The sequence below is a fragment of the Rutilus rutilus genome (genome assembly GCF_951802725.1).
Source record: "Rutilus rutilus genome assembly, chromosome: 11".
In the NCBI taxonomy this organism is placed as follows: domain Eukaryota; kingdom Metazoa; phylum Chordata; class Actinopteri; order Cypriniformes; family Leuciscidae; genus Rutilus; species Rutilus rutilus.
Genome location: NC_140216.1, coordinates 28,809,726 through 28,836,608, shown reverse-complemented (window position 1 = coordinate 28,836,608; position 26,883 = coordinate 28,809,726). Strand labels below are relative to the sequence as shown.

The 26,883-nt window shown below is 40.8% G+C and overlaps 2 protein-coding genes across 5 annotated transcripts in view; one reads left to right on the top strand and one right to left on the bottom strand.

Moving 5' to 3' along the window:
- Nucleotides 1-20,515, top strand: part of eppk1 (epiplakin 1) — a 28,373-nt gene extending 7,858 nt beyond the window's left edge. For 2 of the 4 annotated variants that reach the window (XM_084423335.1, XM_084423334.1), the window contains one exon: nt 1,652-20,515. In XM_084423335.1, coding sequence (XP_084279461.1) covers nt 1,681-20,229 — 18,549 coding nt within the window. In that variant the 5' untranslated portion in view covers nt 1,652-1,680 and the 3' untranslated portion in view covers nt 20,230-20,515. The remainder of the gene's footprint in view (nt 1-1,651) is intronic. The other 2 variants (XM_084423336.1, XM_084423337.1) reach the window with 1 other exon arrangement.
- Nucleotides 20,516-20,552: 37 nt separating this feature from the next.
- fbxl6 (F-box and leucine-rich repeat protein 6) lies at nt 20,553-26,366 on the bottom strand. Its single transcript, XM_084423355.1, has 9 exons — nt 25,497-26,366; nt 25,223-25,381; nt 25,034-25,097; nt 24,785-24,916; nt 22,991-23,098; nt 22,783-22,896; nt 21,594-21,825; nt 21,156-21,396; nt 20,553-20,981 (listed from the first exon to the last, which is right to left on the bottom strand). The coding sequence occupies exons 1-9, from the start codon at nt 26,021-26,023 to the stop codon at nt 20,852-20,854; spliced, it is 1,707 nt and encodes a 568-aa protein (XP_084279481.1). The 5' UTR covers nt 26,024-26,366; the 3' UTR covers nt 20,553-20,851.
- Nucleotides 26,367-26,883: the final 517 nt, after the last annotated feature.

Sequence of the window (26,883 nt, the reverse complement as noted above, 5' to 3'; positions counted from 1 at the left end):
ATAGCCATTTTCCAGACCTCATGACCTGTAGGAGGCGCTGTTTCCAACTTTCGCAAATACCCTCAGATCATGCTTCCGATGAAGCGTACCAATTTTCGTTTCGATTGATCAAACTTTGGCCGAGATACAGCCTCTGAACCAATTTTGGGTCAAAATTGGTTCTGGAAATCTATCCCCTTCGGGGCTTGGCCCCTAATAAGAAAACTAACATAGGGGCTATCCCCTTCGGGGCTTGGCCCCTAACTACATTTCAGTTCAGTAATTTAAAGTGAAGTTAAATATTTAAAGATTTCTTCAGTTAATAAGTGTTTGAGTTTGAAGAGAAAAATGTTGAAGAAAATGTTTTTTGTTTTGTTTTGTTTTTACAGATTAATATTCCTTTTCTTTGCTTCCTGTAAAAACTATTTGGTTAATGCTTTGATTTGCAATTGAATGTTCCCACTACATTTGAAATATGGAAATAAAAGGAATTTAAAAAAAAAAAGATTTGCACTTTATTCACTTTTTATTAATGCACTGCTATTTTTGTCAGAAAATGCATCGTCTAATGCAGTTGTGCAACAACAAAAAGTTTACACACATAATATTGCACATATATTATGTAATATTCTGCCTTTTGTCTTCAGTATATTTATTTTTGGTGTTTTGCCATTAACCAGAGAGAGAGAGAGAGAGAGAGAGAGAGAGACTGGCAAGTAAAAAGCTTGTCTGGGTCATTGATTCTTTATCCGACATTCTTCAAAAGTACATCATCATCCTGTATTTCCAGTTTTCCATTGCTTACAGGGCTAATGCAAGAAACTTCCCAAATGATGCAATGCTCAAAAGGTTTTTCTTGCCAGGACAAGTCATGATAAAGATGACATAATAAAGTGTGCTTTCATTGTTAGCATTGTCTTTATGCTACGGTTTTTTGTGGTGTACCTGCACTGCACAGTTTTGCCATGTGCTTTTTGGCAAGAAAATATCCTGTTCATTTTAGGGTAAAAAAAACTGGCAGCTATGGTTCACCTTAAACAATGCTATGGCAATGTTTCCAGTTTTAAAGGATGCTGTTTTTTTACAACTTAGAACAGAATATTTAATTAAGTAATATAATATTAATATACCTACTTCTAGGGTACCAAACTACCAAAATCCACTTTTTACCAATAATCCAGGTGAAACAATAGAAAGCTAAATGATGAATCGAGTTCATCATAAGCAGCCTGTCAAAAACATGGTCAATACTCATATATAGATGGTGCACAGGGTCATACATACAAAGACAAAACACCATCAGGGTAACACACGACACTAAAATAATGAAATATATGTTAAAATTAATTAACATAAAATGTACATCACTGATGACAAAAATAAGAAAAAAACTAAATTATTTATCAAAAATGTAATCATATGTGATGTGTAATGCAGGGACTTCTGGGAATGTCCTTTTACTGTTTTTCTTTCTTTTTACCATAAATGATGTGGTAATTAGTTTAAAATAGTTAAAAATAGTTTTTTTCTGGCAAAAGCAAATAACCAGTTAAAAAAATTTTACTGTAGAATTTTTTACAGTGTACAGTAAACAAAAACATATGAATAACTTAAATGTATCAGGACAATTTTTTTAATGCATTGCTAATAATTATTCTTATGTAATCCACAGAAGCTGGTGCAAGAATATATCCACAAAAAATGCCAGCTCAGGAAAATTGCAATTCTCAGGGCCCAGTAGCTGGGGTGTTTCTTGAACATTCAAATGAAACCATTACAATATACCAAGCCTACAAGAAACGCTTGTTAACTCCAGGAACATGTCTGGCACTGTTAGAAGCCCAAGCTGCAACAGGAGGAATCATCGACCCAGTCAAAAACAGGATATGCACCGTTGAAGATGCTGTAAAAGAAGGCATTGTGGGACGTGAAATGAAAGAGAAACTTCAATTCGCTGAGAGGGCCATCATGGGCTACACAGATCCTTACACCAACCAACAAATCTCACTCTTCCAGGCCATGCAGAAAGATGTCATTCCAAAAGAGTATGGCATTAGACTACTTGAGGCACAGATCTCTGGCAAAGGGATCTATGACCCTATTGAAAAATGCTACCTAACAGAAGAACAAGCCAATGGACAAGGTCACTATGACAAAGATCTTTTCAGAGACCAGATGGATGATCTAAAAATATTCTATGACCCAAACTCTCAGGAAAACCTCACCTATCCATCGCTGATAAAGAAATGCACTGTAGCCCCAGACACAGGTTTGCTGCTTTTCCCGATGTACATCACATTTAAAGGCCTCCGCAGAGGTGTAACCTCTGCTGAGCTTCTGGCATCAAACATAATTGACCAAAAGACATTTGAAAATCTACATGATGGTAAAACCACCACCCAGGACGTGATGTTAATGGAAACGGTTAAAGAATATCTAGAAGGTAAAACGAGCATTGGGGGAGTAGCTGTGCTCTCCACAAATAAGAAAATGAGCATCTATCAGGCAATGAGACAAGGAATAATCATGCCTGGTTCTGCTTTGATTCTGCTAGAAGCACAGGCTGCAACTGGATTCATGATTGACCCTGTTGAAAACAAGACATTCACTGTAGATGAAGCCATTAAACAAAAACTTGTAGGACCAGAATACCATGCAAAATTGCTTGCAGCAGAACGTGCAGTTACTGGTTACAATGACCCATACACTGGTGAAACCATTTCTCTTTTTCAAGCTCTGAAGAAGGAACTGATTGTGAAGGAGCATGGAATCCGCTTGCTTGAAGCACAAATTGCAACTGGTGGAATTATTGATCCCATATACAGTCACAGAGTTCCTGTGGATATAGCATACAATCGTGGCTTTTTTGATGAGGAAATGAATGCCATCCTTAAGGATCCTGAAGATGACACTAAAGGATTCTTTGACCCAAACACAAAGGATAATCTGACATATCTACAACTGCTGGATCGTTGTGTCATCGACTCTTCTACAGGACTTACATTGTTGCCCATTCAGGATACATCTGGTAGTCTGAATCACACATTCATTGGCTATGACATCAAAAAAGTATTCAAGGGTGTCATGGTGAAAGTGACATATGGAAAATACATTGGAATGACTGTTTCACTCTGGGAATTACTTATGTCTGAATACTTCACTGAACAGCAAAGGCTAGACTTTATCCAGCAATACAGAAACAGAACAGTCACGATTGAATTTATAGTCACTAAAGTCCTGGAGATCATTGAACATTCAGTGAAAACAGCTAAAGTAGTTTTTGAAGGTATAAGGGAAAAAGTAAGTGCAAACCAGCTCTTCGAGGCTGATATCATCACAGAGCACGATCTAGAAGATCTAAGAGAAGGAAAAAAGACCGTCAAAGATGTTACGGAGAATGTATCTGTGCATACATATCTACAAGGCAAACCAAGCATTGCTGGTGTGCTGCTTCCTGACTCACAAGTGATGTCAATCTACCAAGCCCGACAAAAAGGGATTCTGAGGCCAGGAACATCACTTGTTCTTCTTGAAGCCCAGGCTGCAACAGGATACATAATTGACCCAATTGCTAATCTAAAGTTCTCTGTAGATGATGCAGTGAAGGCACGGGTGGTAGGGGCTGATCTTCATGCAAAACTATCCTCAGCAGAGAAGGCAGTGACAGGTTACCATGATCCATACACTGGCAAGAAAATCTCATTGTTCCAAGCAATGCAAAAAGATTTAATTGTGAAAGATCATGGTATACGTCTGCTAGAGGCCCAGATTGCCACAGGGGGCATTATTGATCCTGTAAATAGCCATCGCATTCCAGTTCATATTGCTTATAAACGAGGATTATTTGATAGTGAAATGAATCAGACCCTTTGTGATCCAACTGATGACACAAAAGGATTCTTTGACCCAAACACTCATGAAAACCTTACCTATATGCAGCTTATGTCCAGATGTGTCACTGACCAAAGCACGGAGCTTTGCCTTTTGGTAATCAAAGGGAACGACAAGAGAGTCAAGATAGGGGACAGCACCAAAGAGGCCTTCCACACCACGTTTGTCTCTGTGAGATACGGCAGATTCAGCAGCAAGAAAGTGACACTCTGGGATCTCATCAACTCTGAATATTTGTCTGAGGAGAAAAGACAGGAGCTGTTAAAGAGTTACAAGTCAAAAGCAATCACAATTGAAGAAATCATCACAATAATTTTAGAGATCATTGAGCGCAAAGAAGCAAAAAGAAATGCTGACCTCAGTGTAGATGGTCTCAGGGGAAAGGTTTCCATTTTGGAGCTGCTGAATTTGGGAATAATAGATGAAAATAAATACAAAAATGTTATTGAGGGGAAGCTGACAATCAAAGATCTCATTGAGACGGGCACTTTGAGGAACTTCCTCAGTGGAACAAGCTGTATAGCAGGTGTAATATTACAAAAGTCTAATCAGAAAATGAGCATCTACAAAGCCAAAAAAGAAGGCCATCTTACCCCTGGCACTGCCTTGTGTCTTCTCGAAGCACAGGCTGCCACTGGGTTTATTATTGATCCAATACAAAACAAGAAACTCACCGTTGATGAGGCACTGAAGCAGAAAATTATTGTTCCAGAGTTGTATGAAAAACTCCTGGCTGCAGAGAAAGCAGTGACTGGTTACAAAGACCCATACACAGGCAAGACAATATCACTTTTCGAAGCAATCAAGAAAGACCTTATTGTAAAGCAGCATGGCATCCGTCTGCTTGAAGCCCAGATTGCTACAGGTGGCATCATTGATCCCTTAACATGTTTACATTTGCCACTTGATGTTGCTTTCCAGAAGGGTTATTTTGATTCTGACTTAAACCAGATCCTTGCTGATCAAACCGATGACACTAAAGGATTTTTTGATCCCACCACACAAGAAAATCTGACTTACATAGAGATGATCGCACGATGCATCAAGGATCCCGATACTGGTCTTTTACTTCTTCCAGTTGCCGAAAAAGGGATAACACAAGACAAATCACAAAAAATCATCTCAGACGTTGAGATTAAGGAAGAATTTGAGAAAAACAAAGTTGTCATTCCTGTTGGCCGTTTCTCTGGAAAATCACTGTCTCTTTGGGAGATAATTCATTCTGTATACTTCACAGATGAACAGAGGCAGCAGTACTTTGAACAATTTTGTTTGGGCAAGATAAATATCAAGGATGTTGTCACCGTGGTTACCACAACTATTCAAACACTAGAACAGAAAGAAGCAGCTCCTCAAACAACAATGGGCCTGAGAAAACCTGTTTCTGTGCAACAGCTGCATGAGTCTGGAATCATTGACACCAGTACTTACAAAGCACTGCAACATGGTAAGGAGACGCTTGAAAATGTGGTTAAACTTGAATCTGTTCAAAGGTATTTGAAGGGCACTGGAAGTATTGCTGGTGTGAAGCTTCATCCATCAGGAAAAGTGTTAAGCTTAAACATGGCAAAAACTGAAGGCTTACTCACTTCTGATGCAGCACTGTTGTTGCTTGAGGCTCAGGCAGCAACTGGATATGTTATCGATCCAATCAAAAACACACATCACTCAGTCATGGAGGCTGTCAGAGCTCAACTTATTGGACCAGAGATATTGGAGCACTTGCTATTGGCTGAACGTGCTGTCACTGGCTTCACAGACCCATACACAGATGAGCAGATATGCTTATTTGAAGCAATGAATAAAGGTCTCATCCCTTGGAAACATGGACTGAACCTCTTAGATGCACAGCTTGCCACAGGGGGAATTATTGATCCAATTGGAAGCTATCGGTTGCCTGTTCAAAAAGCAATTATGAAAGGATGCTTGAATAAGGAGACCAGTGATCTTCTGGCAAATCTTAGTAAAAGTGAAAAAGGGTTTTCAGACCCCCAAACAAAAGAACCTCTTACCTACCATCAGCTCATGAAGAAATGTGAAAAGAATTCAACAACCGGCATGCTGCTTCTCCCAATAACTGAAAAGAGTGCTGAAAGCTCAACCTTCAATGACAAACAAATAATAAATATCTTCAAAGAAAAATCAGTGATCATCAATGCTGGAAAGTTTGCAGACAAACGTGTATCACTTTGGGATGTACTACACTCAGAATATATATCTGCAGAGAAGAGAAACGAATTACTTGACCAATACAAACAAAATAAATTATCTATAGAGGAGATAACAGAAATGGTGACAGCAATGACCATTGAGGTAAGCACAAAAAGGCATTCCTTTAAAGGTCTGAGAAAACAAGTGTCAGCAAGTCAACTATTTGATGCAAAAATCATCTCAAAAGAAATGTTTAGCAAGCTTATCAATGACGAAGTAGATGATGAAGATATAAACAACATGGAATCTATTCAAAAATACCTTGGCGCAACGAACTGTATTGCTGGTGTATATGTCCAGTCAACCAAACAGACCATGAGCATATTTGAAGCCAAAAATAAGGGACTTCTGACACCTGGAACGACTCTGGTTTTACTTGAGGCCCAGGCTGCCACTGGCTTTATGATTGACCCAGTGAAGAACAAAAAACTGTCAGTAGAGCAGGCGGTGGCAGAAGGGATTGTGGGGATGGAATGGAAAAGCAAACTGATGTCTGCAGAACGGGCAGTAACGGGGTACACAGATCCCTACACAGGAAAAACAATCTCTTTGTTCCAGGCCTTAAAAAAAGATCTGATTGTCAAGGACCATGGTATTCGTCTGCTAGAAGCTCAGATTGCCACGGGGGGCATCATTGATCCTGTGCACAGCCATCGTGTCCCTGTGGAGGTGGCTTACCAAAGAGGGTACTTTGATGAGGAGATGAACAAGATCCTCTCTGATCCAGATGATGACACCAAGGGTTTCTTTGATCCCAACACACAGGAGAACCTCACATACTTGCAGCTTGTGGAGAGGTGTGTTAAAGACACCAACACTGGCCTGAGCCTCCTTGTGATTGTGAAAAAGGGCGAGTACTACTTCTTCATCGATGAACATACAAAGAGTATCCTCAAGTCTGCAACCACAAAGAAAGCAGGAGGTAAATTCCAAGGAGAGCTGGTGACACTTTGGGATCTGCTGTATTCACATTACATATCTGAGGAAAAGAGGAGAGAACTGGTGCAGCAGTTTAAGTCAGGTACAATAACTATTGAACAATTCTTAGAAATAGTTGTGACCTTAGTATCACAGAAATCAGGAACAAGCACCCACACAATTACTACCACCACCACAGCAACAACAGAGATAACCCAACAGCACAACTTCCAAGGTATCAGAAAGGATGTGAGTGCTGATGAGTTGCTAAAATCCAAAGTCATTGATGAGAAAATGTACAAAGACCTAACTACTGGAAAAGTCACAGTTGATCATGTAAGTGAAATAGACTCTGTGCGAAAATACCTGAAAGGGACGAACAGCATTGCTGGTGTATTTGTGCAATCTACCAGACAGACCATGAGCATAATCGAAGCCAAAAACAAGGGACTTCTAACACCTGGAACGTCTTTGGTTTTACTTGAGGCCCAGGCTGCCACTGGCTTTATGATTGACCCAGTAAAGAACAAAAAACTGTCAGTAGAGCAGGCGGTGACTGAAGGGATTGTTGGAACAGAATGGAAAAGCAAACTGCTGTCAGCAGAGCGGGCAGTTACTGGTTACACAGACCCCAGTACAGGAAAAACAATTTCCTTGTTCCAGGCCTTAAAAAAAGATCTGATTGTCAAAGACCATGGTATTCGTCTGCTAGAAGCTCAGATTGCAACGGGGGGCATCATTGATCCTGTCCACAGCCATCGTGTCCCTGTGGAGGTGGCTTACCAAAGAGGGTACTTTGATGAGGAGATGAACAAGATCCTCTCTGATTCAGATGATGACACCAAGGGTTTCTTTGATCCCAACACACAGGAGAACCTCACATACTTGCAACTTGTGGAGAGGTGTGTTAAAGACCCCAACACTGGCCTGAGCCTCCTTGTGATTGTGAAAAAGGGCGAGTACTACTTCTTCATCGATGAACATACAAAGAGTATCCTCAAGTCTGTAACCACAAATAAAGCAGGAGGTAAATTCCAAGGAGAGCTGGTGACACTTTGGGATCTGCTGTATTCACATTACATATCTGAGGAAAAGAGGAGAGAACTGGTGCAGCAGTTTAAGTCAGGTACAATAACTATTGAACAATTCTTAGAAATAGTTGTGACCTTAGTATCACAGAAATCAGGAACAAGCACCCACACAATTACTACCACCACCACAGCAACAACAGAGAAAACCCAACAGCACAACTTCCAAGGTATAAGAAAGGATGTGAGTGCTGATGAGTTGCTAAAATCCAAAGTCATTGATGAGAAAATGTACAAAGACCTAACTACTGGAAAAGTCACAGTTGGTCATGTAAGTGAAATAGACTCTGTACGAAAATACCTGAAAGGGACGAACAGCATTGCTGGTGTATTTGTGCAATCTACCAGACAGACCATGAGCATAATCGAAGCCAAAAACAAGGGACTTCTAACACCTGGAACGTCTTTGGTTTTACTTGAGGCCCAGGCTGCCACTGGCTTTATGATTGACCCAGTAAAGAACAAAAAACTGTCAGTAGAGCAGGCGGTGACTGAAGGGATTGTTGGAACAGAATGGAAAAGCAAACTGCTGTCAGCAGAGCGGGCAGTTACTGGTTACACAGACCCCAGTACAGGAAAAACAATTTCCTTGTTCCAGGCCTTAAAAAAAGATCTGATTGTCAAAGACCATGGTATTCGTCTGCTAGAAGCTCAGATTGCAACAGGGGGCATCATTGATCCTGTCCACAGCCATCGTGTCCCTGTGGAGGTGGCTTACCAAAGAGGGTACTTTGATGAGGAGATGAACAAGATCCTCTCTGATTCAGATGATGACACCAAGGGTTTCTTTGATCCCAACACACAGGAGAACCTCACATACTTGCAACTTGTGGAGAGGTGTGTTAAAGACCCCAACACTGGCCTGAGCCTCCTTGTGATTGTGAAAAAGGGCGAGTACTACTTCTTCATCGATGAACATACAAAGAGTATCCTCAAGTCTGTAACCACAAATAAAGCAGGAGGTAAATTCCAAGGAGAGCTGGTGACACTTTGGGATCTGCTGTATTCACATTACATATCTGAGGAAAAGAGGAGAGAACTGGTGCAGCAGTTTAAGTCAGGTACAATAACTATTGAACAATTCTTAGAAATAGTTGTGACCTTAGTATCACAGAAATCAGGAACAAGCACCCACACAATTACTACCACCACCACAGCAACAACAGAGAAAACCCAACAGCACAACTTCCAAGGTATCAGAAAGGATGTGAGTGCTGATGAGTTGCTAAAATCCAAAGTCATTGATGAGAAAATGTACAAAGACCTAACTACTGGAAAAGTCACAGTTGATCATGTAAGTGAAATAGACTCTGTGCGAAAATACCTGAAAGGGACGAACAGCATTGCTGGTGTATTTGTGCAATCTACCAGACAGACCATGAGCATAATCGAAGCCAAAAACAAGGGACTTCTAACACCTGGAACGTCTTTGGTTTTACTTGAGGCCCAGGCTGCCACTGGCTTTATGATTGACCCAGTAAAGAACAAAAAACTGTCAGTAGAGCAGGCGGTGACTGAAGGGATTGTTGGAACAGAATGGAAAAGCAAACTGCTGTCAGCAGAGCGGGCAGTTACTGGTTACACAGACCCCAGTACAGGAAAAACAATTTCCTTGTTCCAGGCCTTAAAAAAAGATCTGATTGTCAAAGACCATGGTATTCGTCTGCTAGAAGCTCAGATTGCAACGGGGGGCATCATTGATCCAGTCCACAGCCATCGTGTCCCTGTGGAGGTGGCTTACCAAAGAGGGTACTTTGATGAGGAGATGAACAAGATCCTCTCTGATTCAGATGATGACACCAAGGGTTTCTTTGATCCCAACACACAGGAGAACCTCACATACTTGCAACTTGTGGAGAGGTGTGTTAAAGACCCCAACACTGGCCTGAGCCTCCTTGTGATTGTGAAAAAGGGCGAGTACTACTTCTTCATCGATGAACATACAAAGAGTATCCTCAAGTCTGTAACCACAAATAAAGCAGGAGGTAAATTCCAAGGAGAGCTGGTGACACTTTGGGATCTGCTGTATTCACATTACATATCTGAGGAAAAGAGGAGAGAACTGGTGCAGCAGTTTAAGTCAGGTACAATAACTATTGAACAATTCTTAGAAATAGTTGTGACCTTAGTATCACAGAAATCAGGAACAAGCACCCACACAATTACTACCACCACCACAGCAACAACAGAGAAAACCCAACAGCACAACTTCCAAGGTATAAGAAAGGATGTGAGTGCTGATGAGTTGCTAAAATCCAAAGTCATTGATGAGAAAATGTACAAAGACCTAACTACTGGAAAAGTCACAGTTGGTCATGTAAGTGAAATAGACTCTGTGCGAAAATACCTGAAAGGGACGAACAGCATTGCTGGTGTATTTGTGCAATCTACCAGACAGACCATGAGCATAATCGAAGCCAAAAACAAGGGACTTCTAACACCTGGAACGTCTTTGGTTTTACTTGAGGCCCAGGCTGCCACTGGCTTTATGATTGACCCAGTAAAGAACAAAAAACTGTCAGTAGAGCAGGCGGTGACTGAAGGGATTGTTGGAACAGAATGGAAAAGCAAACTGCTGTCAGCAGAGCGGGCAGTTACTGGTTACACAGACCCCAGTACAGGAAAAACAATTTCCTTGTTCCAGGCCTTAAAAAAAGATCTGATTGTCAAAGACCATGGTATTCGTCTGCTAGAAGCTCAGATTGCAACAGGGGGCATCATTGATCCTGTCCACAGCCATCGTGTCCCTGTGGAGGTGGCTTACCAAAGAGGGTACTTTGATGAGGAGATGAACAAGATCCTCTCTGATTCAGATGATGACACCAAGGGTTTCTTTGATCCCAACACACAGGAGAACCTCACATACTTGCAACTTGTGGAGAGGTGTGTTAAAGACCCCAACACTGGCCTGAGCCTCCTTGTGATTGTGAAAAAGGGCGAGTACTACTTCTTCATCGATGAACATACAAAGAGTATCCTCAAGTCTGTAACCACAAATAAAGCAGGAGGTAAATTCCAAGGAGAGCTGGTGACACTTTGGGATCTGCTGTATTCACATTACATATCTGAGGAAAAGAGGAGAGAACTGGTGCAGCAGTTTAAGTCAGGTACAATAACTATTGAACAATTCTTAGAAATAGTTGTGACCTTAGTATCACAGAAATCAGGAACAAGCACCCACACAATTACTACCACCACCACAGCAACAACAGAGAAAACCCAACAGCACAACTTCCAAGGTATCAGAAAGGATGTGAGTGCTGATGAGTTGCTAAAATCCAAAGTCATTGATGAGAAAATGTACAAAGACCTAACTACTGGAAAAGTCACAGTTGATCATGTAAGTGAAATAGACTCTGTGCGAAAATACCTGAAAGGGACGAACAGCATTGCTGGTGTATTTGTGCAATCTACCAAACAGACCATGAGCATAATCGAAGCCAAAAATAAGGGACTTCTAACACCTGGAACGTCTTTGGTTTTACTTGAGGCCCAGGCTGCCACTGGCTTTATGATTGACCCAGTAAAGAACAAAAAACTGTCAGTAGAGCAGGCGGTGACTGAAGGGATTGTTGGAACAGAATGGAAAAGCAAACTGCTGTCAGCAGAGCGGGCAGTTACTGGTTACACAGACCCCAGTACAGGAAAAACAATCTCCTTGTTCCAGGCCTTAAAAAAAGATCTGATTGTCAAGGACCATGGTATTCGTCTGCTAGAAGCTCAGATTGCTACGGGGGGCATCATTGATCCTGTCCACAGCCATCGAGTCCCTGTGGAGGTGGCTTACCAAAGAGGGTACTTTGATGAGGAGATGAACAAGATCCTCTCTGATTCAGATGATGACACCAAGGGTTTCTTTGATCCCAACACACAGGAGAACCTCACATACTTGCAACTTGTGGAGAGGTGTGTTAAAGACCCCAACACTGGCCTGAGCCTCCTTGTGATTGTGAAAAAGGGCGAGTACTACTTCTTCATCGATGAACATACAAAGAGTATCCTCAAGTCTGTAACCACAAATAAAGCAGGAGGTAAATTCCAAGGAGAGCTGGTGACACTTTGGGATCTGCTGTATTCACATTACATATCTGAGGAAAAGAGGAGAGAACTGGTGCAGCAGTTTAAGTCAGGAACAATAACTATTGAACAATTCTTAGAAATAGTTGTGACCTTAGTATCACAGAAATCAGGAACAAGCACCCAAACAATTACTACCACCACCACAGCAACAACAGAGACAACCCAACAGCACAACTTCCAAGGAATCAGAAAGGATGTGAGTGCTGATGAGTTGCTGCTCTCCAAAGTCATTGATGAGAAAATGTACAAAGACCTAACTACTGGAAAAGTCACAGTTGATCATGTAAGTGAAATAGACTCTGTGCGAAAATACCTGAAAGGGACGAACAGCATTGCTGGTGTATTTGTGCAATCTACCAAACAGACCATGAGCATAATCAAAGCCAAAAATAAGGGACTTCTAACACCTGGAACGTCTTTGGTTTTACTTGAGGCCCAGGCTGCCACTGGCTTTATGATTGACCCAGTAAAGAACAAAAAACTGTCAGTAGAGCAGGCGGTGACTGAAGGGATTGTTGGAACAGAATGGAAAAGCAAACTGCTGTCAGCAGAGCGGGCAGTAACTGGTTACACAGACCCCAGTACAGGAAAAACAATCTCCTTGTTCCAGGCCTTAAAAAAAGATCTGATTGTAAAGGACCATGGTATTCGTCTGCTAGAAGCTCAGATTGCAACGGGGGGCATCATTGATCCTGTCCACAGCCATCGTGTCCCTGTGGAGGTGGCTTACCAAAGAGGGTACTTTGATGAGGAGATGAACAAGATCCTCTCTGATTCAGATGATGACACCAAGGGTTTCTTTGATCCCAACACACAGGAGAACCTCACATACTTGCAACTTGTGGAGAGGTGTGTTAAAGACCCCAACACTGGCCTGAGCCTCCTTGTGATTGTGAAAAAGGGCGAGTACTACTTCTTCATCGATGAACATACAAAGAGTATCCTCAAGTCTGTAACCACAAATAAAGCAGGAGGTAAATTCCAAGGAGAGCTGGTGACACTTTGGGATCTGCTGTATTCACATTACATATCTGAGGAAAAGAGGAGAGAACTGGTGCAGCAGTTTAAGTCAGGTACAATAACTATTGAACAATTCTTAGAAATAGTTGTGACCTTAGTATCACAGAAATCAGGAACAAGCACCCACACAATTACTACCACCACCACAGCAACAACAGAGAAAACCCAACAGCACAACTTCCAAGGTATAAGAAAGGATGTGAGTGCTGATGAGTTGCTAAAATCCAAAGTCATTGATGAGAAAATGTACAAAGACCTAACTACTGGAAAAGTCACAGTTGGTCATGTAAGTGAAATAGACTCTGTGCGAAAATACCTGAAAGGGACGAACAGCATTGCTGGTGTATTTGTGCAATCTACCAGACAGACCATGAGCATAATCGAAGCCAAAAACAAGGGACTTCTAACACCTGGAACGTCTTTGGTTTTACTTGAGGCCCAGGCTGCCACTGGCTTTATGATTGACCCAGTAAAGAACAAAAAACTGTCAGTAGAGCAGGCGGTGACTGAAGGGATTGTTGGAACAGAATGGAAAAGCAAACTGCTGTCAGCAGAGCGGGCAGTTACTGGTTACACAGACCCCAGTACAGGAAAAACAATTTCCTTGTTCCAGGCCTTAAAAAAAGATCTGATTGTCAAAGACCATGGTATTCGTCTGCTAGAAGCTCAGATTGCAACAGGGGGCATCATTGATCCTGTCCACAGCCATCGTGTCCCTGTGGAGGTGGCTTACCAAAGAGGGTACTTTGATGAGGAGATGAACAAGATCCTCTCTGATTCAGATGATGACACCAAGGGTTTCTTTGATCCCAACACACAGGAGAACCTCACATACTTGCAACTTGTGGAGAGGTGTGTTAAAGACCCCAACACTGGCCTGAGCCTCCTTGTGATTGTGAAAAAGGGCGAGTACTACTTCTTCATCGATGAACATACAAAGAGTATCCTCAAGTCTGTAACCACAAATAAAGCAGGAGGTAAATTCCAAGGAGAGCTGGTGACACTTTGGGATCTGCTGTATTCACATTACATATCTGAGGAAAAGAGGAGAGAACTGGTGCAGCAGTTTAAGTCAGGTACAATAACTATTGAACAATTCTTAGAAATAGTTGTGACCTTAGTATCACAGAAATCAGGAACAAGCACCCACACAATTACTACCACCACCACAGCAACAACAGAGAAAACCCAACAGCACAACTTCCAAGGTATCAGAAAGGATGTGAGTGCTGATGAGTTGCTAAAATCCAAAGTCATTGATGAGAAAATGTACAAAGACCTAACTACTGGAAAAGTCACAGTTGATCATGTAAGTGAAATAGACTCTGTGCGAAAATACCTGAAAGGGACGAACAGCATTGCTGGTGTATTTGTGCAATCTACCAAACAGACCATGAGCATAATCGAAGCCAAAAATAAGGGACTTCTAACACCTGGAACGTCTTTGGTTTTACTTGAGGCCCAGGCTGCCACTGGCTTTATGATTGACCCAGTAAAGAACAAAAAACTGTCAGTAGAGCAGGCGGTGACTGAAGGGATTGTTGGAACAGAATGGAAAAGCAAACTGCTGTCAGCAGAGCGGGCAGTTACTGGTTACACAGACCCCAGTACAGGAAAAACAATCTCCTTGTTCCAGGCCTTAAAAAAAGATCTGATTGTCAAGGACCATGGTATTCGTCTGCTAGAAGCTCAGATTGCTACGGGGGGCATCATTGATCCTGTCCACAGCCATCGAGTCCCTGTGGAGGTGGCTTACCAAAGAGGGTACTTTGATGAGGAGATGAACAAGATCCTCTCTGATTCAGATGATGACACCAAGGGTTTCTTTGATCCCAACACACAGGAGAACCTCACATACTTGCAACTTGTGGAGAGGTGTGTTAAAGACCCCAACACTGGCCTGAGCCTCCTTGTGATTGTGAAAAAGGGCGAGTACTACTTCTTCATCGATGAACATACAAAGAGTATCCTCAAGTCTGTAACCACAAATAAAGCAGGAGGTAAATTCCAAGGAGAGCTGGTGACACTTTGGGATCTGCTGTATTCACATTACATATCTGAGGAAAAGAGGAGAGAACTGGTGCAGCAGTTTAAGTCAGGAACAATAACTATTGAACAATTCTTAGAAATAGTTGTGACCTTAGTATCACAGAAATCAGGAACAAGCACCCAAACAATTACTACCACCACCACAGCAACAACAGAGACAACCCAACAGCACAACTTCCAAGGAATCAGAAAGGATGTGAGTGCTGATGAGTTGCTGCTCTCCAAAGTCATTGATGAGAAAATGTACAAAGACCTAACTACTGGAAAAGTCACAGTTGATCATGTAAGTGAAATAGACTCTGTGCGAAAATACCTGAAAGGGACGAACAGCATTGCTGGTGTATTTGTGCAATCTACCAAACAGACCATGAGCATAATCAAAGCCAAAAATAAGGGACTTCTAACACCTGGAACGTCTTTGGTTTTACTTGAGGCCCAGGCTGCCACTGGCTTTATGATTGACCCAGTAAAGAACAAAAAACTGTCAGTAGAGCAGGCGGTGACTGAAGGGATTGTTGGAACAGAATGGAAAAGCAAACTGCTGTCAGCAGAGCGGGCAGTAACTGGTTACACAGACCCCAGTACAGGAAAAACAATCTCCTTGTTCCAGGCCTTAAAAAAAGATCTGATTGTAAAGGACCATGGTATTCGTCTGCTAGAAGCTCAGATTGCTACGGGGGGCATCATTGATCCTGTGCACAGCCATCGTGTCCCTGTGGAGGTGGCTTACCAAAGAGGGTACTTTGATGAGGAGATGAACAAGATCCTCTCTGATCCAGATGATGACACCAAGGGTTTCTTTGATCCCAACACACAGGAGAACCTCACATACTTGCAACTTGTGGAGAGGTGTGTTAAAGACCCCAACACTGGCCTGAGCCTCCTTGTGATTGTGAAAAAGGGCGAGTACTACTTCTTCATCGATGAACATACAAAGAATATCCTCAAGTCTGCAACCACAATGAAAGCAGGAGGTAAATTCCAAGGACAGCTGGTGACACTTTGGGATCTGCTGTATTCACATTACATATCCGAGGAAAAGAGGAGAGAACTGGTGCAGCAGTTTAAGTCAGGTACAATAACTATTGAACAATTCTTAGAAATAGTTGTGACCTTAGTATCACAGAAATCAGGAACAAGCACCCAAACAATTACTACCACCACCACAGCAACAACAGAGACAACCCAACAGCACAACTTCCAAGGAATCAGAAAGGATGTGAGTGCTGATGAGTTGCTGCTCTCCAAAGTCATTGATGAGAAAATGTACAAAGACCTAACTACTGGAAAAGTCACAGTTGATCATGTAAGTGAAATAGACTCTGTGCGAAAATACCTGAAAGGGACGAACAGCATTGCTGGTGTATTTGTGCAATCTACCAAACAGACCATGAGCATAATCAAAGCCAAAAATAAGGGACTTCTAACACCTGGAACGTCTTTGGTTTTACTTGAGGCCCAGGCTGCCACTGGCTTTATGATTGACCCAGTAAAGAACAAAAAATTGTCAGTAGAGCAGGCGGTGACTGAAGGGATTGTTGGAACAGAATGGAAAAGCAAACTGCTGTCAGCAGAGCGGGCAGTAACTGGTTACACAGACCCCAGTACAGGAAAAACAATCTCCTTGTTCCAGGCCTTAAAAAAAGATCTGATTGTCAAGGACCATGGTATTCGTCTGCTAGAAGCTCAGATTGCTACGGGGGGCATCATTGATCCTGTGCACAGCCATCGTGTCCCTGTGGAGGTGGCTTACCAAAGAGGGTACTTTGATGAGGAGATGAACAAGATCCTCTCTGATCCAGATGATGACACCAAGGGTTTCTTTGATCCCAGCACACAGGAGAACCTCACATACTTGCAACTTGTGGAGAGGTGTGTTAAAGACCCCAACACTGGCCTGAGCCTCCTTGTGATTGTGAAAAAGGGCGAGTACTACTTCTTCATTGATGAACATACAAAGAATATCCTCAAGTCTGCAACCACAACGAAAGCAGGAGGTAAATTCCAAGGACAGCTGGTGACACTTTGGGATCTGCTGTATTCACATTACATATCTGAGGAAAAGAGGAGAGAACTGGTGCAGCAGTTTAAGTCAGGTACAATAACTATTGAACAATTCTTAGAAATAGTTGTGACCTTAGTATCAAAGAAATCAGTAACAAGCACCCACACAATTACTACCACCACCACAGCAACATCAGAGACAACCCAACAGCACAACTTCCAAGGTATCAGAAAGGATGTGAGTGCTGATGAGTTGCTGCTATCCAAAGTCATTGATGAGAAAATGTACAAAGACCTAACAACTGGAAAAGTCACAGTTGATCATGTAAGTGAAATAGACTCTGTGCGAAAATACCTGAAAGGGACGAACAGCATTGCTGGTGTATTTGTGCAGTCTACCAAACAGACCATGAGCATAATCGAAGCCAAAAATAAGGGACTTCTAACACCTGGAACATCTTTGGTTTTACTTGAGGCCCAGGCTGCCACTGGCTTTATGATTGACCCAGTAAGGAACAAAAAACTGTCAGTAGAGCAGGCGGTGACTGAAGGGATTGTTGGAACAGAATGGAAAAGCAAACTGCTGTCAGCAGAGCGGGCAGTAACTGGTTACACAGACCCCAGCACAGGAAAAACAATCTCCTTGTTCCAGGCCTTAAAAAAAGATCTGATTGTCAAGGACCATGGTATTCGTCTGCTAGAAGCTCAGATTGCTACAGGGGGCATCATTGATCCTGTCCACAGCCATCGTGTCCCTGTGGAGGTGGCTTACCAAAGAGGGTACTTTGATGAGGAGATGAACAAGATCCTCTCTGATCCAGATGATGACACCAAGGGTTTCTTTGATCCCAACACACAGGAGAACCTCACATACTTGCAACTTGTGGAGAGGTGTGTTAAAGACCCCAACACTGGCCTGAGCCTCCTTGTGATTGTGAAAAAGGGTGAGTACTACTTCTTCATCGATGAACATACAAAGAATATCCTCAAGTCTGCAACCACAAAGAAAGCAGGAGGTAAATTCCAAGGACAGCTGGTGACACTTTGGGATCTGCTGTATTCACATTACGTATCTGAGGAAAAGAGGAGAGAACTGGTGCAGCAGTTTAAGTCAGGTACAATAACTATTGAACAATTCTTAGAAATAGTTGTGACCTTAGTATCACAGAAATCAGGAACAAGCACCCAAACAATTACTACCACCACCACAGCAACAACAGAGACAACCCGACAGCACAACTTCCAAGGAATCAGAAAGGATGTGAGTGCTGATGAGTTGCTGATCTCCAAAGTAATTGATGAGAAAATGTACAAAGACCTAACTACTGGAAAAGTCACAGTTGATCATGTAAGTGAAATAGACTCTGTGCGAAAATACCTGAAAGGGACGAACAGCATTGCTGGTGTATTTGTGCAGTCTACCAAACAGACCATGAGCATAATCGAAGCCAAAAATAAGGGACTGCTAACACCTGGAACGTCTTTGGTTTTACTTGAGGCCCAGGCTGCCACTGGCTTTATGATTGACCCAGTGAAGAACAAAAAACTGTCAGTAGAGCAGGCGGTGGCAGAAGGGATTGTGGGGATGGAATGGAAAAGCAAACTGATGTCTGCAGAACGGGCAGTAACTGGGTACACAGACCCCAGCACAGGAAAAACAATCTCTTTGTTCCAGGCCTTAAAAAAAGATCTGATTGTCAAGGACCATGGTATTCGTCTGCTAGAAGCTCAGATTGCTACAGGGGGCATCATTGATCCTGTCCACAGCCATCGTGTCCCTGTGGAGGTGGCTTACCAAAGAGGGTACTTTGATGAGGAGATGAACAAGATCCTCTCTGATCCAGATGATGACACCAAGGGTTTCTTTGATCCCAACACACAGGAGAACCTCACATACTTGCAACTTGTGGAGAGGTGTGTTAAAGACCCCAACACTGGCCTGAGCCTCCTTGTGATTGTGAAAAAGGGTGAGTACTACTTCTTCATCGATGAACATACAAAGAATATCCTCAAGTCTGCAACCACAAAGAAAGCAGGAGGTAAATTCCAAGGACAGCTGGTGACACTTTGGGATCTGCTGTATTCACATTACATATCTGAGGAAAAGAGGAGAGAACTGGTGCAGCAGTTTAAGTCAGGTACAATAACTATTGAACAATTCTTAGAAATAGTTGTGACCTTAGTATCACAGAAATCAGGAACAAGCACCCAAACAATTACTACCACCACCACAGCAACAACAGAGACAACCCGACAGCACAACTTCCAAGGAATCAGAAAGGATGTGAGTGCTGATGAGTTGCTGCTCTCCAAAGTCATTGATGAGAAAATGTACAAAGACCTAACTACTGGAAAAGTCACAGTTGATCATGTAAGTGAAATAGACTCTGTGCGAAAATACCTGAAAGGGACAAACTGCATTGCTGGTGTATTTGTGCAGTCTACCAAACAGACCATGAGCATAATCGAAGCCAAAAATAAGGGACTGCTAACACCTGGAACGTCTTTGGTTTTACTTGAGGCCCAGGCTGCCACTGGCTTTATGATTGACCCAGTAAAGAACAAAAAACTGTCAGTACAGCAGGCAGTGGCAGAAGGGATTGTGGGGATGGAGTGGAAAAGCAAACTGATGTCTGCAGAACGGGCAGTAACGGGGTACACAGATCCCTACACAGGAAAAACAATCTCTTTGTTCCAGGCCTTAAAAAAAGATCTGATTGTCAAGGACCATGGTATTCGTCTGCTAGAAGCTCAGATTGCTACGGGGGGCATCATTGATCCTGTGCACAGCCATCGTGTCCCTGTGGAGGTGGCTTACCAAAGAGGGTACTTTGATGAGGAGATGAACAAGATCCTCTCTGATTCAGATGATGACACCAAGGGATTCTTTGATCCCAACACACAGGAGAACCTCACATACTTGCAACTTGTGGAGAGGTGTGTTAGAGACCCAAAGACTGGGCTGAGTCTGCTTGCTTTAAAAAAGTAGAGTTAAGATTGATTGCAATATGCCATGCAAACTATTCATGCTTTATTAACTAAAATCATACTCTTCTCTTTCTACTTATTCCATTTGCAAATCTGTAAGTGTATCATTTAAGTGTATACCATTTCAATTTCAGTGTGCATTGTTTATATTAGAGTTTTAGATAACTTCACTTTCTAGTTTTACACTTTTAAACTGAAATGTAGGAGGTTAGTTTATTGTTTATTCACTGCTTTCTGCTGTCTGTCTACATGTTCAAAACAATACAAATAAACTTACATCTGCAACATGTCATTTTATTTCCTAATTCTCAAGTCAGTAATCTCTTTCATTATAAAGATTGTGTTTTTATTAAACATGGCTTGTGTACATTATCATAATTTCACAACATTTGACATTTATTGCATTCCAGTACATGAACATGAGAAAATTATTAGCAGAGTTTGACAGTAAAGATGCACAAATATTTTTGGGTTCTTTATTGGCAAGTCTAACTTTACATGGGAAAAGGCTTAATATTTATATACAAATCACAACACACACAAAAATACCACATTTAAGTACACTTTAAAAACAACTAAATTAAATGAACTATTAAAGTTCCTCAAATAAATAGGCTACATGTTCAGCCTAATTTGTCCAGGAGAAGCTGAATGTCTTCTTGACCATGATATACTCTTTTGAGCCCTCTGGGCAGATACCGGCAAGACGACAGATTCAAGTACTTCAGAGCTGGTGCCTGGGTTATTAGTAACCTATGAAACAATAATAAATGGTACCAGAACATCTTTACCAATCTACAAAAAAAAATTAAGAAAAGCCTTGTAATCTTTCTTATATTTATAAACTCTTGTCAACAAGTGTTAATGGATGGTGAGCCTTCTGGCAGGCACTATAAGCATGTGAGCAACTACAAAGGTAATCCTTACCTGAGTGTAGATGAAGTGATTTTTGTACCACTGAGGTTCAGGGAGCGAAACAAATCGACTCCAGCAGCATGTGCAAGATATCCCATGGCAATCTCCATATCTTCCTCAGAAAATGGCTGGTTGGCCAAATCAAGCTCCCTGAGGCTGCTGCTCCATTTCTGGGCAAGCATGTGTATGCCTTTCTTGGATGCTACCATGGTATTGCTATTGAAGTACAGGCCCCAATATAGACACTCCAGTTCTACACAAGACAGGTCAGCAAATTAAGGGAAAAGCAGCATATTATTCCATCCCTGAAATTCATAGGTATATACCTTCTATACTGTAAACTATAAGAATAAATATAGGGAAAGTCTATGAAACCATGTGCTATTCATAGCTGTGTGTGGCTGTGTACATTAATGCTTACTCTCTTGTTATTTCAAAGTTGAAACTTACTCTCAAAAGGCAGAGCGTGGAGGCCAGTGGCTGTGATGCGGGAGGCACCACGCAGATCTAGCACACGCAGGTGGGGGGAGCCATGCAGCACATTGTTCAGGTCACTGTCCGTCATGAAAGAGTGAGAGGAAGTGGCAATGCACAGCTCCTCTAGCATGGGAAAACCGGACGTTGAACTAGGCGTGTTGCGGATCATTTTAGGAACTGGAGTGACATTCATCAATCTAAAAGTCTAAATTATAAAATAATTTAAAAGAGAAGAAAAAAGGAATAAAAAATTAAGTAAAAATGAATACTATACATTAGTAGTGTGCAATATTGACAAACATTTTTGTTGATGACAATAATTATATTTTGCTGAGTGTGTTTTTGTGCTGGTACCATGGCTGGTTTAGGCCTGTTGTGGACAGCTGACTCACAAAGACATTCATTTTATTCATATTCTATGTGGTGGTCAGTTCACAGCAGTGACAGAAATCAACTTTTTTATGAAGGGGCAATATTTGCCATCTTAAATTGATTTACAGGGGCATTTTTACCTATATAAGGGCTTTTTTCCCCTAAACGTATTAGATGTATGCATCTCCTTTTATTCAAATTAAATTAAGTTAGAATAACAACACAGTATAGGGCTGTTACCATTATAATAATCTGCAGTGCGGAGGTGACAGAAGCGACATTAATATACCTTTCATCAAAGTTATACATGAATTTTCAACTTTGATTAACTTTTTTTATAAAGTTGACTACTTCCACTTCAAATGTTGACAACTGTATTTACACTGCATTTACAATTACATAAATAATGCTATTAGATTTTTGATTCAATATTTAAATATGAAATGATTTCTCATTTTTCAACTTAATCACCAGAAACTAAAACCACCAGTAGGTGGCATTTAACGCTACAGTGTAACTGTATTCATACCCAAGTATTTAGCAAAATGCCATCTAAAATTTCAGACCTCATGGAAATGTAAGACCTCCCTAAAAATTTTAAAAAGAAATTTAATACTTAAGGATCCACAGGAACCCTGAATGTATGCAAATGTTTTTTTAGAATGACAAACAATAACTCTGCACTCAATTGAGAAAATACAGCTATACATCACCTCCTGTGCACTTTCTTGTATATTGAATTGGTTTGTGTACATGTACATGAAGATCACAAAACATTTTAGTTTAATACCTGAAGTTTAGGGCATCCAATCTGCAAAGCCTGAATACAGATGGGAAGCTGGCAGTATCCTCCATCTAATTTAGTATTGATCTCCAGAAGCCTGAGCTCTGGACAGCAACCTTTCTTTAAATTCAGAGACATTTCCCTCATCAGGAACAAACAGACATACAGTAACAACTTAGGTCACATTAAGAAAAAATGATTAATATTAACTTACAGACAATCCACTGAGCAGTTTGTCACTTTTGGTGCTGTGTGTGAAGTAAATGTTCTTTATTTGGTTGCCGTACGCCTCAAGGAAGGACACCAGACCATCAACATTAAACTATATTAAAAAAAGGACACAAAACAAAAAGCATGTGATGGTAACAAGGGGTAGCATATGGTGGATCAGTGAAACACGCTCTGTAAAGTAAAAAGAAAGAATGAATGTGGCATACTACTATAATGGACAAAAATACTCCAGGAGTTACTTTCTTAAAAGAAAAGTTCACATTAAAAAGAAAATTCAAAACCACTTTGACTGTGGTCTCATTTAGTGGTTTTAACATTCGTTTTGCCTGATTCTTTTTTGTGACTCGTCCAATTCCACACATCTGGAGGTTGAAACCACTTTTGACCATATTGTGCTTGTAACATAAGCACTCATGCAACTGAACAACAGTGAATGACTTTTTACTAACTTGTCAATCAAAAACTAAACTAAAACAAGGGATTTAGAAAGATACATATACACAAGACTTCATGGATATTTTGGGAGAAACGGTTTTAGGAGAATTTTGAACTTTATCAACATGCAATTGATAACACAATATAGAGTGGTCACAGGAGACACATTAGGTATGTGAGACTTGATGCAGCGCTGTGCAGACTGATTGGTGTATGACATCAAATTATCGCAAGAGCGATTCGAAAGCATATGGCTGCATCTGCTCTCTAATCGCTCTCACTGTACTTTGATGTCATGATACAGAGATCGTTCTGCGCAGCACCGCTTTAAGTCAAACACACCTATTGAAACACGTCACTACCTGGTGTAAATAGCAATGTGTTTTGACTGACACCTTGAGAATGGATCACCTGCAGTTGTGTTGTTAAACACCGCGCAATGTGGTTTTATTAATTTCATTAAAATAGGCTACATACATTTGGAGCGACATGAGGTTGAGTAAATTATTGCATTTTCATCTTTGGGTGAACTAACTAACAAATCGGCGCGCGCGCTTTGGCGCTGAGCCAGAGACGGACATATAGACATATTAGACAGTGCTTGTCATATATCATATATAACTGCAGTTTTTTTTTTTTTTTCAACAACAACAACGTTTCATTTAGGTTTCATTTAAATACACGTAATACTAGCAAAAAATTCTTATTTATTTTGTAAAATACACACGGATGTGATGTCTATGGATGTCAATTAAAACTCTTCTAATTTATGTCAGAAATACATTATGTAATTTTAAATATTGAAGATAATGAACAAAATTAAGACTCTTGATGAATCCAAAACCAAGAAGGTTTATATCTTAAAGCTTAAGGGAGCAAGTACTAAAGTGTAGACAATTTTTGTTATGCAGTGTAAAATAAAATAAATATATTTTTTAAATTTCTCACTTAATTCTATTAAATATTACTGTTATGCAATTCAGAGTAAAATGTTACTTAATGTTGGGGAGTGGGGTGTAGGGATCCTGACTTTGCATAGGGCCCCCAAAATGGTAAACCCACCCGGCCACCCCTGATCACCTGAATTAACACCAGGTGTAAAAGAAATTTTGTAGCTTTGGAAGCTTTTCAAAGAACTGCACAAAATATATGCAAAAAAAAAAAATATATATATATATATAATAAAGTAGTGACATTATATATACCAAAATATCCTCTCTTCTGTTCAACAGAAGAAAGTAAGCAATACAAGTTTGGAATAACAACAGGGTGAATACAATTTTCATTTTGGGATAAGAGAGCCTTTAAATCTAGGTAAACAATCATCTAATAACATACAAACCTCTGAGTGTTGCACATTTATATTCTCTAATGAACGACAGTCAGCGCCAAGGCTTTGGAAGGCTGTTTCTGTCATTCCTGTGCAGTAAGACAGCTTGAGCGAATGAAGATTGTGGCATGATTGTGCAACTTTCTAGAAAAACAGAGCAAAGTTCCTGATTACATAATACAGAACAACACTCCCAAAACATTTTTAGAAACAGATTTAGATACTAGAAACAAAATTCCAAAGCAGATGAATAATTATTACCTGAATAACATAGTCAACATGTTTTTTCCAGTGGCAAAGGGAGAACTCTCTCAGCTGAGACAATCTGCAGGAAATGAACACAACATAATTATGTATGTTTGGCTACTTTGCATGAATGACGCTTTGCGATGCAAGTTCTTCCAGTGTAAAAACAACAACAACATCCTTTTATTTGGTTCAAACACTGACCTGTTTTCAGCCAGCCAGTCTATAGTGTTCCTAATCTTCTGTTCTGTCCCAGGTAACTGAGTCTTACTGGGTTCAATCCAGCAGTAGCCAATTGACACATTGCGCCACAGGACCGGAGAGGATGCAGCTCCGTTCCATAGATGGCAAACTCTACCAACCCTTTTAAAGACAGCAAACAAATGCAACTAGAAACATAAAGTAAATATAGTTTCTGTAGCAAGTTATAAAGGCTATACAGAAACTGAATAGCACAAATACGCCGTATGGGCCTCACCTGCACAGAAAAGGAACAGCTCCATCCTGGTGAATTGCAAACTGAAAGATTTTCACCAGGACCTCTATTGGTAAACTCTGACCCCAGTGGTCTAAACTAACAGAATTCGCAGCTTCCAAATCAACATTTTTATCAATAGTTTCTTCTGTGACTTTGGGGACTTTTACTGCTTTTTTAGTTTTGTTAGCAGAGGTTTTACTCTTGCCTTTTTTGTTTGCCTTTTTTTTCTTACATCCCTTCCGCTTGGGCTTCCATATACTGTCACCACTACTTATATTTGATATAATCAAAAGCATGTCCTCTCCCTCCTGGATGGTGTAATTTGGTCTCACAGTTCGCTTGACATTTTTTCTCTTTTTCTTTTTGCTTTTGTCATCCTTAAGAGAATCAGCTTTCCTCTTCAAAGGTCTTTTTGCTTTTGCAGGTGCAGTCTGGGACGTCCCTGGAGTGTCCCCCTGGGTGGTTGACATTTCTGCAGAAGGAGCCTGGAGTGAATCTGGCTCTGTGCTTGAATTGGAAACCTGCATTATTCTATGACAAGTCCTTAAAAATCACTTTAGTAAATTCAACAAAACTTCATGAAGAAGATTGTAAAGGAAATATTGAAAATTGGCATGCGCACAACTTCAAATAGGTCATTTAAACTTTATAATCCCTTGCATTGTTGTAGATAGGTTCAACAGCAGTTGTCAGGTCTTCGCTGATACTATGGACAATCATGCAAATTATTTAGCGTTTACAGCTCCATTACTGAAGCATACTCGAAGTACCGTCTTACTCCTTTGTTGTTATTATCCGAGCCCCATGATGCACTAGCGTAAGTCAAAGAATGTCGTCATATCCGCTTTCATGCCCAGTGGTGAGAGGCTCTGCCTAGCCTGCCCACTCTCGTTTGGAGAATAACTTTTTTGCAAACCATGCGTTACAGTTCGTCGTAAAATAAATAAATGACGATAGCACAGAATATTACTGCATGCTGATGTGGACATAACACAAACGTTGTCATTTTTAAGTATATATACGTTTTTTTGTTTTGTTACTGGTCAAAAACAAATTCGGTTTGAATCTTTTGTTCATCTCGGACTGAACCGGTCCGATGGGTTCGCGAGTCAACAACATAAATGTATGCCATGACAGACTTGTCTTCATGTCTTATGCGGTGAATCATTGCTGCAACAAAACTGGGGCACGTACATTTCAATAAAACTTAAATTACAATAAAACGCTTTTTTATATATAAGTTAAGTTAATTGGAAAGGAAACAAAATAAGCAACTATAAGTGCCTATAATATGATTTCATTATGACGGATCGGATGGTTTGTTAATAGTTTTTAAAGCTTTACGGAGTTACGCAATGACACGAACTGTTCGAAATAATCAATTCGC

Coding starts and splice junctions, on each gene's coding strand:
- fbxl6 (XM_084423355.1), bottom strand. CDS start 26,023: ATGCAGGTTTCCAATTCAAGCACAGAGCCAGATTCACTCCAGGCTCCT. Junction 25,382..25,496: donor GCTGTTCCTTTTCTGTGCAG/GTGAGGCCCATA, acceptor TGTCTTTAAAAG/GGTTGGTAGAGTTTGCCATC. Junction 21,397..21,593: donor CCACGCTCTGCCTTTTGAGA/GTAAGTTTCAAC, acceptor TGTCTTGTGTAG/AACTGGAGTGTCTATATTGG.